The sequence below is a fragment of the Lampetra fluviatilis genome, chromosome 14 (genome assembly GCF_964198595.1).
Source record: "Lampetra fluviatilis chromosome 14, kcLamFluv1.1, whole genome shotgun sequence".
NCBI lineage: Eukaryota > Metazoa > Chordata > Hyperoartia > Petromyzontiformes > Petromyzontidae > Lampetra > Lampetra fluviatilis.
In genome coordinates, this window is record NC_136288.1 from 9,590,522 (window position 1) to 9,606,110 (window position 15,589).

The following is a 15,589-nucleotide window of genomic DNA, read 5'->3' on the forward strand; positions in this document are numbered from 1 at the left end:
AATTTCACGTTTAATGTAGCGCATCCTTCAACAACACCAAACAGACACTTTAGAAATCATTTAATCATCGAATGACACTTTTGCAAAGGGAAAGGGAGTCGGCATGCAGATAAGTTGGCAGCAGCGTCTCGGCTCGCAATTCGAGAAAAATAACAGCCCACGAGTACACGCCCTGTGTCCCGCAGCCTTCTGGGCCGCTGCCGTCAAGCGCGAGCCATCATCCTCGACTACTGATCGTCCTTTTCGCGGTCTCCGTGTTTGAGGATGTGCGTAAACTCCAGATAGTTGAGCTCCCCGCGCTGGTCAATGGGAGCAGCGGCCAGCAGCTGGTCGACCTGCGCGTCCGAGAAGCGGTCCCCCATGGTGGTCATAAGCTCGCGGAAGTGGTCCTCGTTGATGCGCCCTGCACACCCCGTGAGACCGAGCGGACACAGCGGACACAGTCCACACACTGCAGGCAGGGCTGTCCATGGGTTGGGGGTGTTGGGGGTGCGGGGCCCGGGAAGAATTGCACCGTGTGGGCCCCCCGACAGAAAGGATTACATCTGACACCGTGATGTCGAAGCACGGGACCCCCCCCCTCTCTCTCTCGAGGGGCCCGGGGCGGTCGCCCCGATTCGCCATACTCTCCGGAGGGCTCTGACTGCAGTCCTCGCATTTTGCAATGCACAGGTGCATCGCTCGGTGAGAATCGATGCCTATCGGGAGGTTAAGGTGAAATGGTAAAACTGAGTCGTTTGTCACTAAATGCATTTGTTTTTCCTCCTCACGAATCTATTGTCGATAATGATTTACTCTCAGACACTGGTCAACGAGGCTGTGTAGGAAAGTATTATTTGATTTTGTTCCACCGTAAATTAAAATGTAATAGTTGTTGACGTACAATATATTTAATGGGTGGTAGCTGAGCGGTTCATGCCCACCCCCTACTCAGGTGATCAGAACCCGCGCAGCGTGGGATGGCTGTCATCTAGCAGTGGATCGACAAGCGGGCTGTATGCGTACCATGTCCGTTCGGCGCTCGCGAAGCTGCATTGGCCTCCAAATTGTCGGACGAATAGATCGCACTCATTCCACTCAAATTGCTTGCCACAAATGAAGCACAACACGTTGCTGATCTCGCCAAGGAGAATAAACCATCATCACGCGCACTCCGGTCATCCTCGCAATGGCTTTTGGCTGGCCATCGAACAAAGACGGTCACCGCATCGCGCGCTTTCAGATGCGCTTCTGTGGCCGTCTGGAACGCTCTTCATTCCGATGTAAGGAAGCCACTAGAGCTATGCACTTTTAAATCTTGCTTGACAAACTCATTTCTTTAGAACTGCGTTTTGTGTCAAGTTCGTTGTCCTTCCTCACGCGATCACGGGAAGAGAGACAAATGTGCTTTCATCCCTTCCTTTGTCGACGTACGTTGGTGGACCGTGGTTATCAGTTGTAGTGTGCATCAAGCCCGTGTATAATTAGTAATGCAACATGACGATATTTTGGGCTCGGCTGCAGCCGTCTTTGTCGTGCGCGCACGTTGGCGTCATCTCGAGTAACGTGACCCAACCCACGTTGAGTAACTCAGCTGTCACTGGGAGAGAGAGAAAAAAGAGAACGCGAAGGTGTTCCTGCGCGCGTGTGAATGTCGAGGATTGGAATGTACCCAGATAAACAGACGACTGTGATGTCGCCGCAGGATGAGGTAGGGAGGCGTGCGTTCGGGCGGCGGGGCGACGCGGTGAGTCACGGAGCCCCGTTCGGGCACCTTTTTCAACTAAAAACTATTTTTTTTATTTTAACCAGGTAAGGCCCACTAAAGCCATACAGCTCTTTTTCAGAAGCGACCTTCCCACAAATGATAGCTAAACGAAGTGGCTATGCACGTGGAAATGTATAGCAGCCGAATACTCTAAACGCAAGTCGATTCTAAATGTGGAAGGAAAACCCGGAGGACCCGGAGAAAAATCCACGCGAACACGGGGAGAGAGAGAGAGGGACACGCAAACTCCAAATATACAGCAGGCGTCATGGGTTGGGATCGAACCCACGACCTCCTGTACACCATGCGAGGTAGTTAACATTTCGCCACCGTGGCACTCGTTCGGGCCAGGCCAAGATCGCCACCCCCACCGACCACACACCCGGTCGTCCGCGTCCCCGTGACGGAGGAGAGTGACGGCCGCCACGCGCGAGGCCTGCGGCTATCCAGACGACGTTTGCCTTTTCTGTGAAAAGTTCCGAGTGCGGAAACTGGGTGGGTAGGTCAGCCTTTAGAGAAACCCAAGTATACAAAAAAAATATGCACGGGGTATGTAGGTTCTTTGAAATAATACTAATTGACATTTATAAGACGCAAATTCATACGGAGATTTCAGGGTTTCGTAAATCCACTGCTGGATGAAGGCATTCCCATGTCGTCCCAGTCATGTGGTTGTTTGACCACATGACCTTCCCATGTCATGTGTTGTTTGACCTTCTCATGTCATGTGTTGTTTGACCTTCCCATGTCGGTGGGGGACAGAATCAGTTCCGATATCACTCAACACTGATGTTAGCCTTGGCTGGGAATTTAACTCGGGAAAAACTGTGTTCGTAGCATCAACTGTCCTAACCATGCAACCATTCATCACACCACTTGAGCCCATAGGTTAAAAACACTTTTGTAAAATATGCACACGCACACTAAGGTGCTCCATGGGATATGCGTGTGTTTGTGCTTCAGTAAACTACCATCGTAAAATAATCGTGATCGAGGGATTTGTGAAAGTCAAAGCAATTGTAAATCATCTCGGTCAACAGACTCCACTGGATGAGATCATAATCAGGAAGGACTGGAGCAAGTTTAGCACACTCCGTAGCTATATATGTCACAGTCGGTGTTAGAGTTGCGTATAAAACATCTACACAGGAGTATGGATTAGCAAGAATAAACCAGTGGTGACAATTCCACATTCCTCTGGCTCGGACATCCAGACTCAATGAGATTAGAACCAACAGAGGGTCTGGCTCCTGCCATGGGAACGGTGAGTTTTCACTGCAACGTCACGGCCACTCATGTTTAAGCAGCGAAGCACTGTGACATTTAATACGGAGATAATTAACCGAAATTAAACAAATGCAAGTTTACTAAAACAACTATTTCGTGGCAGTGTGTGCAAGTTAGCGTTTAACAGCAACATCGTGAGGCAGAATCTGAGGCAGGACTTTGGAATGAACTTCAGCTGACTTCATTTATATTTTCACAATATAACTTGATCATCGTCATTAAAGGGATTGGTATCTCGTTTCCCTGGGTTATTTATATATTGTATATACATATCATTGTACGCAATATGGGCGTGAATCAACAATTACCGCCAAGGTTTGTGTGCGTTCGTGCCGCTAGAGGCGGTGTTATAATTGGGTCATTAATCCAAATGGCAACTGACAGATGCACGCTGATGATGATTGCTTTTGTTGCAATCGAAACGTCGTGATTTATTTTATTTTCTACCTACGTGACTTTACCGAGAAAAAAAACGAGTATGGATTCCTGCAGTCACGAAAGCTTCAAATCGAGATTGACAGTTGCACAATCAACGTCATCGGCATCATCATCGGGACCTGTTTTTACATGATCCCCTGACTGCATCTAATGGAGCGAATAAAATTGAGTACAGTATTTGGATATTCTTGGTTCTTTCGGTAAGTCACGTAGAAAGGGAATAATAAAATAATATATATATATATAAAATCGCAAATCTGTCTGTCATCAGTAGGACTGGGCTCTGGGTTGTTCTTCGTGCTTTCGGAGTCCCTGACCCTCTGCTCACGATCATTAAGGACCTTCATGATGGTGAGCGGGCCCGGATAAAACTACGTGGCCGGGAGTCGGAGCCTTTCCCTGTACACCTTGGGGTGCGACAGGGATGTCCTCTGGCTCCCACATTATTTAACATCTATTTCGACTGCGTAGTTCGTGAAGCCTTCAATAGCTGTACCGGGGGAATTACCATTTGGTACAGATATAATGGGAGGCTGATCGACGCCCGGGTGCGATCAAGGGATGGCTCCCTATTGGTCAACCACGTTATGTATGCCGATGATTTGGTAATAGCTGCTCATTCAGAAGAGGAGTTGGAGACGCTGCTGCTGAGACTGGAGCGTGCCACTAAGAGGTGGGGCCTTACCATCAGCCCCACCAAAACTAAGCACCTGCCTGGGTATTTTGTACCATCGGGCACTCCACCCCCACAACTCTCAATCGGTGATGGGGCAGTTGTGGAGAGAGTGGAGAGTTTCCCATAACTGGGCAGTGTGCTTATGACCGGCTCCAGTTTATCAGCAGAGGTCTCACTCCGAATCAGTCGAGCGGCAATATCTTTTCATCGGTTGCGTAACGCTGTGTGGAAGCTACCTGGTCTGTCGCTCCACACGAAGCTTCAGGTCTTCTCGGCCACGGTCATTCCCTCCCTTCTCTACGCTTGCGAAACGTGGACCCCCCTAGTGGAGCATCTTCGCCGGTTGGAAACATTTAGGCTGGCCTGCCTACGATCCATCCTGGGTTTAACCAGGCTGGATTGTGTGAGGAGCTCACAAGTCTTTGAAAGATCTGGGCAAAGTCCCATCAGTGAGCTCCTCCGGCAGGCAAGGCTGCGTTGGCTGGGTCATGTAGCCCGCATGCCCAGCCACCGCATGCCTAAACAGCTTTTGTTCGGCCGGATCGAGGGGGCTAAACGGGCGCGGCACGGGCTAGAGAAGAGATGGAGTGATGTGGTACAGGAGGACGTGGAGCTGAGTGGACTTGCCGATGACTGGTACCAGCGGTGTCAAGATCGGCCTCAGTGGAGGAGGCTCGTGAAGGACGCTACTGGGCAGTTGGAGGCAGTCGCCCTCCAACAACAACGGAGGGCGGAGGAGCGACGCTCACAACAACGAGCGGAGCGCCGGGTGGCTAAAGCACAGCAAGTTGGCACAGTAGGGGGCACAGGTGGTGCATCAGCCAGTCATCTCGGTCATCTCGGTCAGTCGACCCGTGGCACCTGGGTCTGCCCCGTGACCTCCTGCCAGCGGGCGTTCGACACTTCACGTGGCCTCAGGGTGCACATGGCCTGGCACAAGCGTCGTGGTGACGTCACCGCCACTTAGTGGCGAATGGCGGTTGTTGTTGTTGTGTGTCTGTGTGTTGCCGGACCATACGCAGTTTCATTGGACGGCGGTTGCCCCTGGCAACGGGTAGCGACGCATTCGCTGCCGGGTGGACGCCATTTTTAATTCCTGTTAAAAATATGCGCACGCATTTGTCGTATAAACTCGATATACCCAGCGTTGCACGGGGGGAAAATACATTTAAAATCTTATGAAAACTTTCAAACATTACATACCAATGAAAAAACAACTGTGTAATTACTTTTAAACCCGACGCGCCAAGAATTGATTCTCTGAATCGCGCAAAGGAATCGAAGGTTGTAGATTCCTTTAGATTCGGACGATTCCCGTTTACTATAAGTTGTTTAAAGTCGATATAAACTGCTACGAACGGGAAATATCCGGCGTTGACCGGGGCAAAAATGTAATTAAAAACTCCTGAAAAATAAAAAAATAAAATAACAATGAAAATGAAACTCTATCATTCAAAATGTAAACCCCCAACATGCCAGGAATCGATTCTTTGAATCGCACAAAGGACTAATCGAAGGTTGTAAATTACTTTAGGATCGCGCTTCCTGTTTAATATAAGTTGCTTATAGAGTTGATATAAACTGCTACGAATGGGAAATATCCGGCCTTGACTGGGACAAAAATATAATGGTGAGGGCGGTTGTGAGTGGCGATTGTGAGTGGTGATTAGTGAGTGGTGAGGGGAGGTTGAGTGGTGAGGGTGAGTGGTGAGGGTGAGTGGTGAGGGTGAGTGTTGAGGGTGAGTGGTGAGTGGTGATTGGTGAGGGTGTGATTGGTGAAGATGAGTGGTGAGGGAGAGTGGTGAGGGAGAGTGGTGAGGGTGAATGGTGAGGGTGAGTGGTGAGTGGTGAGGGTGAGTGTTGAGGGTGAGTGGTGAGTGGTGATTGGTGAGCGTGTCATTGGTGAGGATGAGTAGTGAGGGAGAGTGGTGAAGGAGAGTGGTGAGGGTCAATGGTGAGGGTGAGTGGTGAGGGTGAGTGTTGAGGGTGAGTGGTGAGTGCTGATTGGTGAGGGTGTGATTGGTGAGGATGAGTGGTGAGGGAGAGTGCTGAGGGAGAGTGGTGAGGGTGAATGGTGAGGGAGAGTGCTGAGGGAGAGTGGTGAGGGTGAGTGTTGAGGGTGAGTGGTGAGTGGTGATTAGTGAGGGTGTGATTGGTGAGGATGAGTGGTGAGGGAGAGTGGTGAGGGAGAGTGGTGAGGGTGTGATTGGTGAGGATGAGTGGTGAGGGAGAGTGGTGAGGGTGAATGGTGAGGGTGAGTGGTGAGTGCTGAGGGTGAGTGTTGAGGGTAAGTGGTGAGTGGTGATTGGTGAGGGTGTCATTGGTGAGGATGAGTGGTGAGGGAGAGTGGTGAGGGAGAGTGGTGCAGGTGAATGGTGAGGGTGAGTGCTGAGTGGTGAGGGTGTGTATATATGTAAGGTTATTAAGAAATATATTTTTCACCCGGGCAACGCCGGGTACTTATGCTAGTATAAATATAAAACTATATATTTATATTATTTTATTATTTACCTTCTACGTGACTTTACCGAAAGAACCAAGAATATGAATCCCTGCAGTCACGAAAGCTTTAAATCAAAATTTAGTATTGGGATAGTAAATATTTGCACGTGTATTTTGGACTATCGTCTTTTTAATGTTTTACATAAATTAAAATATGTATATTTAAAAGATGTCATAAATAACCTGCTACATTTCCATGTTAACCTTACAGTCGAATTTATTTCAACACTAAAACCATTACGGTGACGATGATTGCCCGTCCGTCGTATCAACTGTGACACTGGCGAAGATTTGTCCAGTGACTGAGACACTGGGACAAGGCGAGCCTACAGCAGCACACCAGGTATTCTATCACAGTGACACCACTCGCTCTGTACGTCTATTGATGGATTACTTATGGTGGCGTATTGATGTCGCCACAACAAACTTTCCCTCCAACTCACGTGGCCCTTATAATAATAAAAAAATACGGCTCCATTACTGATTACCACATTGGACTATTATTGTGTACAGAGCACGTGTATCCCTTTGAATTCCACCTGTCTGGCAATACCACAAGGTGTGTTCAACTTCTTTCCCACCGTACGTAGCCAACCGTTCTAACCAGAGGTGCGTGATGTCGGGCATACCCTGAATTTAAAGTAAACTACTTTTTTTAATTTTACCAGGTAATGCCCGCTTAGTTGTATGGCTCTATTTCAGAAGCGACCTGGCCACAAATGATAGCTCAACAAAGTGGCTCATCAAGTGCAAAAACATTTTTACAGCCAAATACTCAACACGCACGTTGATTCAAAATGTGGAGGGGAAAACCGGATGACCCGAAGAAAAACCCACTCCACCACGGGGAGAACATCCATACAGGGGCCAGGGTCGGGATCGAACCCACGACCTCCTGCATACGAGGCGAAGTAGTTAACATCTCGCAACCACATCAGCTATGCCACACATTTACCCCGATTACACCGATACTGAGCTGGCAAGCGGGGGTTCGAGCGGGCGAGCAGTCTATCCCAGCACGGTTACCCAGCAACTCAAGCAGGCTGCTGCCTGTCTGCAAGCCCGGCGAATGTTATAACAAAGGTGTGCAAGCCAGCGAAATCACGTGGCACAGATTTCACAATGTCATTTCATCTGAGGGAAAATCAAGGTCCTCCCAGAAGTAATCGTCGCCCCAAAGCTGTTGTAGAAATCTCACCGCCACACTGCATCCTTCTGCCAAACTACGCAGCTGTTAAATTTAGATTTAAAGCTTTCGTGACTGCAGGGATTCATCTTCTTGGTTCTTTTGGTAAAGTCACGTAGAAGGGAGATAATAAAATAATAAAAATAAAACATAATAAAATGATATAATTCTCACGACGTTTCGGCCACAACGCAAACAGCCGTCCTCAGGTATCCAAAAATATGCTAAATATGCTAAATTTCTCTGTTGATATGCAAATTCATTTGTCAAGGCGCTCTTCCTCCCCTAACCCAGCTTAAATATACGCTGCCAAGATTGGTGGTGTTCATTCAGACGCTGTCTTTCCGACAGACCTGTTCTTCACCTGAGGACGGCTGCTTGCGTTGTGGCCGAAACGTCGTGAGAATTGAATTATTTTACTATGTCTTATTTTTATTATTTTATTATCTCCCTTCTACGTGACTTTACGCAGCTGTTGTTATAGAGTTGGCACCGGACACCCTCAAGTCTCATCACCGGCGCTGTAGCAAGGGGCAAGGGGAGAGCGGGGCAGCTGCCCCTCCAGTTGTGGAAAGGCAACAAGCCTTGGTAGCGAGGTGGGGCCAGGGCGTGGAGAGGGGTGGCGAAGCGGAGGCAGGGAGGTGATGGTGGCCTCGGTCTCGCTACGGCTCTGCTCGCCGCTGCCACTATTTGGTTCGAGGTCTCCTCCTTGCCCGCCAGCGTCTGGGTGCCACTCCAATCGCTGTCTCGGTGACCTGCCCTCCTCCATCCCGCACATCTGGCTCACTCCTCTTCCCCTGAGTGGCATCTACAACGCTTTCCCACCACATATTTGTCAACATCCAAATGTATTTTTAATCGCATCTGAAAATTCCTTCATATGGAAAGGCAATTTGTCTCATTGCTTGTTTTATTTTACACGCTTTTTATTAACTCACTCTGTTGTTGTTGTAGCCTCAAATCTTCTGACTCAATTTTTACCCACTTCCCAATGTAGTATCGACTTGGTATACTTATGTCATGCTGATGACAATACTATATTCTATCATAAAAAAATAAAAACATATATTTAAAAAAACATGTTATGTTTAGGCTTGGCTCTAATTGTCCACGGTAAACTGACGTTGGCTGTAATTGACCACAGTCCCTTGCGTTATGGCAAGCTTCGGGGCCACTTCCTGGAGTCGTGGAGTGCTGTCATTGCTAGTACTATACATTTAATTAAAGCGTTTTTTTTTTAAAAGTTTTTTTTATATTACTTATTTAAGTCCAGTTCTCTGACTACCACAGTGACAGATGTTGCTCTAGCCTCAAGCAGTTCGCCTATGAACATGAACATTGACTTCTCTGAAGTTTGACCTACCCCATACTTTCATTGACAATGTAACCTACTATACGTTAGACCAACGCCCTCAGTGGTCACGAATGGTGTAATCTACCCCAGTTCTCCCTTGGGCAGAGGTACCAGGCAAGGTTGCCCTCTTTTGCCATTACTATTCACCCTGACTATTGAGCCGATTTCGAAAAGTATTAGGAAAAAACAGTGGATATTGGGGGTAAGGCGCTCCAATGGCGAGATGTTAACTACCTCGCATGGTATACAGGAGGTCGTGGGCTCGATCCCGACCCTGACGCCTGCTGCTGTATGTTTGTAATTTGCATGTTCTTCGGTTTTCCCTCCACATTTAAAAACACGCGCTTCGAGTATTTGGCTGCTGCGATCAATCTCCACGTGACGACAAGCCACTTCGTTGAACTATCATTCATGGCTAGGTCACTTCTGAAAAACAGCTATATAGCTTAGAGGACCTTACCTGGTAAAATAAAAGGTAAAAAATGTTGCTAAATAGCTTAGCTTAGCAAAGCTACGTAAAGGGATATAAGATAATAAAATCGATGTATACGCGGATGAAGTCGTCATTACCCTTACGGGGCCGGTATCTTTCATCGCTGTGTTGTTATCTCTGGTTAAGTAATACGGGGAGGCGTCGGGGTATAAACTAAACGAAGGTAAATCAGAGTTGATGCCCTCATCCCCCGTCTCCCCAAAGCCACCAGAAAAGATTTCACCCTTAGATGGTGTCCAACATAAATGACATTTTTACTAAACAATATTTATTAATTTTACTAGGTAAGGCCGTACTGAGCTATTTAGATCTTTTTGAGAAGCGACATGGCTATCACAAATGATAGCGCAACAAAGTGGTTCATCATGTGGACATTTATAGCAGCCAAATACTCTTAAACGCGTGGCGTTGATTCCAAACGTGGAGGGAAAAACCGGAGGACCCGTATAAAACTCCACGCGACCACTGGGAGAGATAGACAATACAGGGTCGGGATCGAGCCCTCGACATCCTGTATACCAAACACGGTGGAACCAAACACCTGGGGGTCATTATTCTTCCATCTCTTACGTCGCCGCTTCCAGAAACAAATGTCCCCTCCACCCTTCATGTCCCCTCCACCCTTTCCACCTCACTGCAAGTATGGTCAGACATTCCCCTTTCTTTTCATAATAGGGCACATTGAATGAAGATGATGGTCTTGCCAAAGCTCCTATACCACCTAAGTATGAATGGTCCCCACCCACATCTGTCTGCCGGCCGAGTCACCCTTGAAAAAAAGCTGTATAGCTCAATGGGTAATTTATTGGATAATAAACTTCTGATTCTGATTCAGAAACTTCTGATCCCACAGGCTTTCTTCTAAACGCTCCACTCGCGCATTACCGCGTTTACATGGAACCACAAAATAGCACGAATTTATTACCATTCCCTTTCCTTATTCAGGAGTGAGGGGGGGGGCATGGCCCTCACCAGTTTCTTGAAATATCACAAAGCAACAATCGCACTGCAGAACGTAAGCCACGGGGTTAACCCGCGAAGGTAAGGGGCTGGCAAGAGATGGGGAGGAGGGCGGCTCTGCGTGGCCCCTGGTCACGTGCTGGGATTGCCTTTGCCTCCCTGTGAGAGATAGGCCGTGGGTCCTGAGGCCGATATGGACGGTCTCCAGCATCCTGGGGATATGCAGGGATAGGCAAAACTATTTCCTCCCCCACCCGTTTGCATCGACAGTCCCCTCTGTGGGGCAACTCATCTCTAAAAATAGAGGGCACAGGGATTAACTGGCAATTGGGAAATGGTGGGGGGGTGGGGGGCATCTGACTAAGGAAGGGAAGGTAAAACCGTTCCAGCCAAATGCAGGCGCACTATGACGTTGCGCAGACACACTTGAGTAGACGTCTTAAGATTAGAGATGCCATTACTAAAGCCCCGCACAAGAACTTTGACCACAGCGCTCCGCCTCCCCACCCCCACATTCTAGATTGGCTCACGGACAAAAAAAACAAAAAATCGAAATTGGCGGAGGTGTATCACCTGATTGACGGTGGCGGAAAACCGGGGCAGACCTCGAAACTAGAAAGTTGTGGGAAAGGCTTCTGGGACGACATTTACCACCCTGGAGATGGACATAAACAACGCAGGCGCAGGTTGCTCCACTTTGAAAATCATTCAGTTTAAGTTCATGCGTGGAACCTACCCGGTCCAATGACAGGAGAGCCAAATTCTCCCCTGATTGTCCGAGGTGCCCGCAAGTCACAGTACAGACACACGCTGACACGCCTTCTGGACGTGCCCAGACATCTCGGAATGTTACCAGGACATAACAGACTATTTTAACCGGATTTGTGGCGCGGTGGTAAGCATCTCAGTTGACTCAACTCTGTGGGGGCTTGACACCGAAGGGGGGGGGGGTAATTTGAGACGTCAACATGCTCCGGTTCAAACCTTTTACATAGTTGCAGGAAAGATGATTCTAGCGAATAGGAAAGATCCAGAACCCCCCCTCCCCACCTCGAATTCTCCATGCCTTAGCAGGGTTATATAACACATGAGCTATCAGCTGAAAGGGTAAGAATGGGAGCACGAGGCAATATGGTCCACGTTCCTATTGAACTCGGCATGAGTGGTCAGGGCAATGGGGGGTCGGGAGTGCTGGGGGGAGAGGCAGGATCTCGGACGCGGAGACATTCATGCGAGAGCCTAGTGATCGTTGCTCCTCGGGAGGAAACAAGAATAGTAGATCTGGACATCGCGTTGATGTCATTTGATTTTGGTTGGCCACATCATTCCACTCCCTCCCTCTCTTCCCTTTCGTTCCCTTCCCCGTTAATCTGCTGCTCCCAATCGCTGTCCCCACTGTGGTAGGGTGATGAACCCAAATGTTCTTTAACTGATGTACGTGCGTGAGTTGTAGTTCTTTCGCACCGTGCGCTAATCGGAGGTGCGGAGGAAGAAGGACGGCCGTTTGGAGGAGTTCTATTCTGGTTTCGTTACACGCGCGCGTTATACGCTTATTTTTGGGATTTTTTTGTTACCTAATAAAAATATACATATACAACGACAACAAAACACATTGACTTCTCTGTTATTCCAGAGTCGCTAGAGTAGGGCCATCGAAATTGCACGCATGCCAACGCAACACGCCTCTTGACGCCATACCCGTGCCGTCCTCATCGAAGCAGGCAAAGGCGTTCCGGATGACATCCTCGGGATCCGTGCCATTGAGCTTCTCCCCGAACATGGTGAGGAACATGGTGAAGTTGATGGGCCCCGACGCCTCGCCCATCATCTCTTCCAGCATCTCCTCCGTCGGGGTCTTTCCTGTCGGGCAAAACGAAGCATCCCGAGTCATCGTCGTCATCAACATCGTCACGATCCATGGGGCGGGCAGCCCGTAGTTGTTCACTGTATATGTCGTCATTTGTTTACACTTTCCTCTCTGCTTTGTGGCAATGTGCTCAAGTAGTGCAACATATTTCTAGCACCAATCCCTGATGTCGTTGTCAAGTCATTCTCTGTTCGGTCTTCCTCTCTTTCGGATTCCTTCCAGTCATCTTCACACATAAGCGCAAATAAGAGTTTCAAACTGCTTAACGTGGGTGGACACGTGTTGACAATGGCAGAAGGGACGTTGAGAGTTGAGAGCCGCGGTCGTGTGGTTGTGGAGCTAAGTATTCATGAATCGCCTTGCTAACCTCGTACCATACCAAGCCTACGTTGGCATTACTCAGGCACCAGTGGCACTTGTGGGTTGATTCATTCTGTTGAAACGTGTTATACTAAATGTAATCAGGTTGACTATTTTTTACTGGTGAGCAGAAGCCTTTCAAAAACTATATGATATCTCCAAAGCCCTAGATTCCTAGTATTAACCTCAAACGCAAATAAAAGAAAAAACAATGTCCTTCAAATAATGAGAAATGTGCCGCTGTTAAGCTGAATAAGGTCACCTGCATGATCTCACTTCGGTCACTGTTATCTATTCATTGGTACAGCAGCTGCTCGTGATCTCTTGGGATCTGCTTTGCATCAAGCGCATACGGCAGCTGCCGCGTGACGTTCAGAGCATTAGCACAGAGTCTCCACTTTAAACCCTACAATGTGCGTTCTCCACGATGTGCATGCTACACAGCACTGGGAAAATGTGTGAACATCGGTGTGATGCGTTCGTTCCCAATCGTGCCCTCTCTCTGCATTTAATCCGGCCACAACCACATACCCGTCCATCGTGAGAACCCGTTAGACTGACAAAAAAGACGTCGCGGTTTTCACAAACTTTAATGATTAATTTCCTTGGAAATTAAATTACAAAAATTCTTTGTAGCCATTTGCCAAGTCACTCCAGGATGACGGCCTCCCCGCGTCGTGCCGGTCATGGGGGTATTTTTGACCATACTTCACCACGCTGATCAGCACTGCTTCGTGAAGTGGATGGGGGCATATTTCCCTCTCCAGTTTCCAATTCGTGCGTATGGCAATATATTCAGGAGATAAATTCCAACGTGGAGTTCTGATAGCCACGACGAGAGGATTTCAGGAGAGAGTTCATGCCGTTTTGATGTTATTCTTCCATTTCCCGCACCTCCGATTAGCACGGTCGGCGACGTACGGCGCGAAAGAAGTTCAACATACATACATTACATACGAAGGAGTGCAGACTACTCGCAACTGATGCTAACCGTGGCCGAGAACAAAAATCAGGTCACCAGATCGTCGTGCAGCGTGCCAACAACCATTGTCACCGCTTCGTCCCATTCACTCGCGCATCATCGCATCCCGTTGTGTCAAAGTGATGTTTTACAACAGAGAGCCGGCAGTGCAGCAACATCAATCGTTTTTTTTACTTTACCTTTAAGCCTCCACGTCTACCCTATGCATCTTCACCACCCCGCCTTGACCACTGTGGTGAAGTATGGTCAAACATTAATAAAAACCACTACCCGCGCGGTGCGAGCAAGCCCTCGTCCACAGGTCCATTGACGAAGAGACATTTGTTGCGTTGACATTTTGTTCAGGAAGACTACAACATAACATCGTGGCATACGACAACACAACGCGGACGTACAATTGTTAAATCAACATTTTTGTTTGTTAAAAGTTCAAGCGCCGTGCGCGCGCGCGCCGCTTTACCGAGAGAGGCCAGCATGTCCTGGAGGTCCTCTCTGTCGATGAGCCCATCACGGTTCTGGTCCATGATGTTGAAGGCCTCCTTGAACTCCTGGATCTGCGACTTGTCGAACATGGCGAACACGTTGGAGGTGGCGCGCTGAGGCCGCTTCCTGAACGAGGACTTCCCCTTGGTGCGGCGGCTCGACATCGTCGTCGAACCTTGGATCTCGGCACAGAATTCACCAGATGAGACTCTCTCGGAGGTCTGCAAAAGTTATCTACGGGCGTCGCTCGCCGGGATCCCTCACCCCTGGCCTCCTGACAGCGAGCAGCCTCTCTTGGGAGGAAGGAAGGAAAGAGGAGGATCCTGCACCGAGCTCTGATTGTCTAGAACCCCCCCGGCTCAAGATGCGCCGCTGGATATAAGCGGACAAATGTCCTTGCGCTATGTGGGGGTGGGGGTGGCTGGGTGGTGGTGGTGGTCGCATTGAGAGCAGAGTTATAATTAGCAACGCCGGGCTGTTGTTGCCACTCAGGGCACGCGTATCTTCAGATGGAACAGACCCCCCCCTCCCCCCCAATCGACGATAGCACAAGAATTCGTTTTCATGGATGAAAGCGATAGCGGAACGCGCGTGGTTTATGTTTGTGAAAGGTGTTCCACAGGTGCTTATGGTAGGATGGGGATGGGTTCGTTGTATTTGTGTGTTTTTGGTGATGTGTTTACCTTTTTTGTACTTTGCACTCCTATCGGTTTTTTTGTATTGTTTGTTGTTGTCACGTTCTTACACGCCCCTGCTGGACATCTGTGAAAAGGAGCTTCATAGCTCATCGGATTCCTCCAGTATGAATACGTATTTTGATTCCGATTCTGAATGTGTCTGAATAATGTTTTTCATGTTTTATACACGCACCGCATTTGGCGATTTGCCGGTGATTCCAAGAGGCACTGGAAAGTAACGGGGACTTTGTGGTGTGTGTGTGTATATGTATACACATCTTTGTGCGTGTGTGTGTGTCATTGCACGGTAATTTTTTAGCGCCTAGGGAATAGCCGACAACAGCAAGGCTTGGTCAAGTCGATAGCGGGAGCCTGCGTCAGCTCGGCTATTCATACGCATCGTGTCACAAACCTCGAAGCTGATGATATCCTTGACGAGGCTAGCTTTAATAATACCACATGATATTATTCTTCATGGTTTTAGTTCCCTCCACATTTAGAATCAACGTCACGCGTTTAGATTATTCGGCTACTGCTCTCCATTCCCACGTGACTAGAAGGCAACTTCGTTGAGCTA

The 15,589-nt window shown here is 48.5% G+C and overlaps 1 protein-coding gene across 1 annotated transcript; it reads right to left on the bottom strand.

Moving 5' to 3' along the window:
• Positions 1–14,684, bottom strand: LOC144935740 (myosin regulatory light chain 12A-like). The gene is made up of 3 exons (XM_078862483.1): positions 14,313–14,684; positions 12,342–12,503; positions 1–403 (listed from the first exon to the last, which is right to left on the bottom strand). Exons 1-3 carry the CDS (start codon positions 14,497–14,499, stop codon positions 228–230), a joined length of 525 nt encoding a protein of 174 aa, XP_078718609.1. The 5' UTR covers positions 14,500–14,684; the 3' UTR covers positions 1–227.
• Between the last annotated feature and the right edge of the window lie 905 nt (positions 14,685–15,589).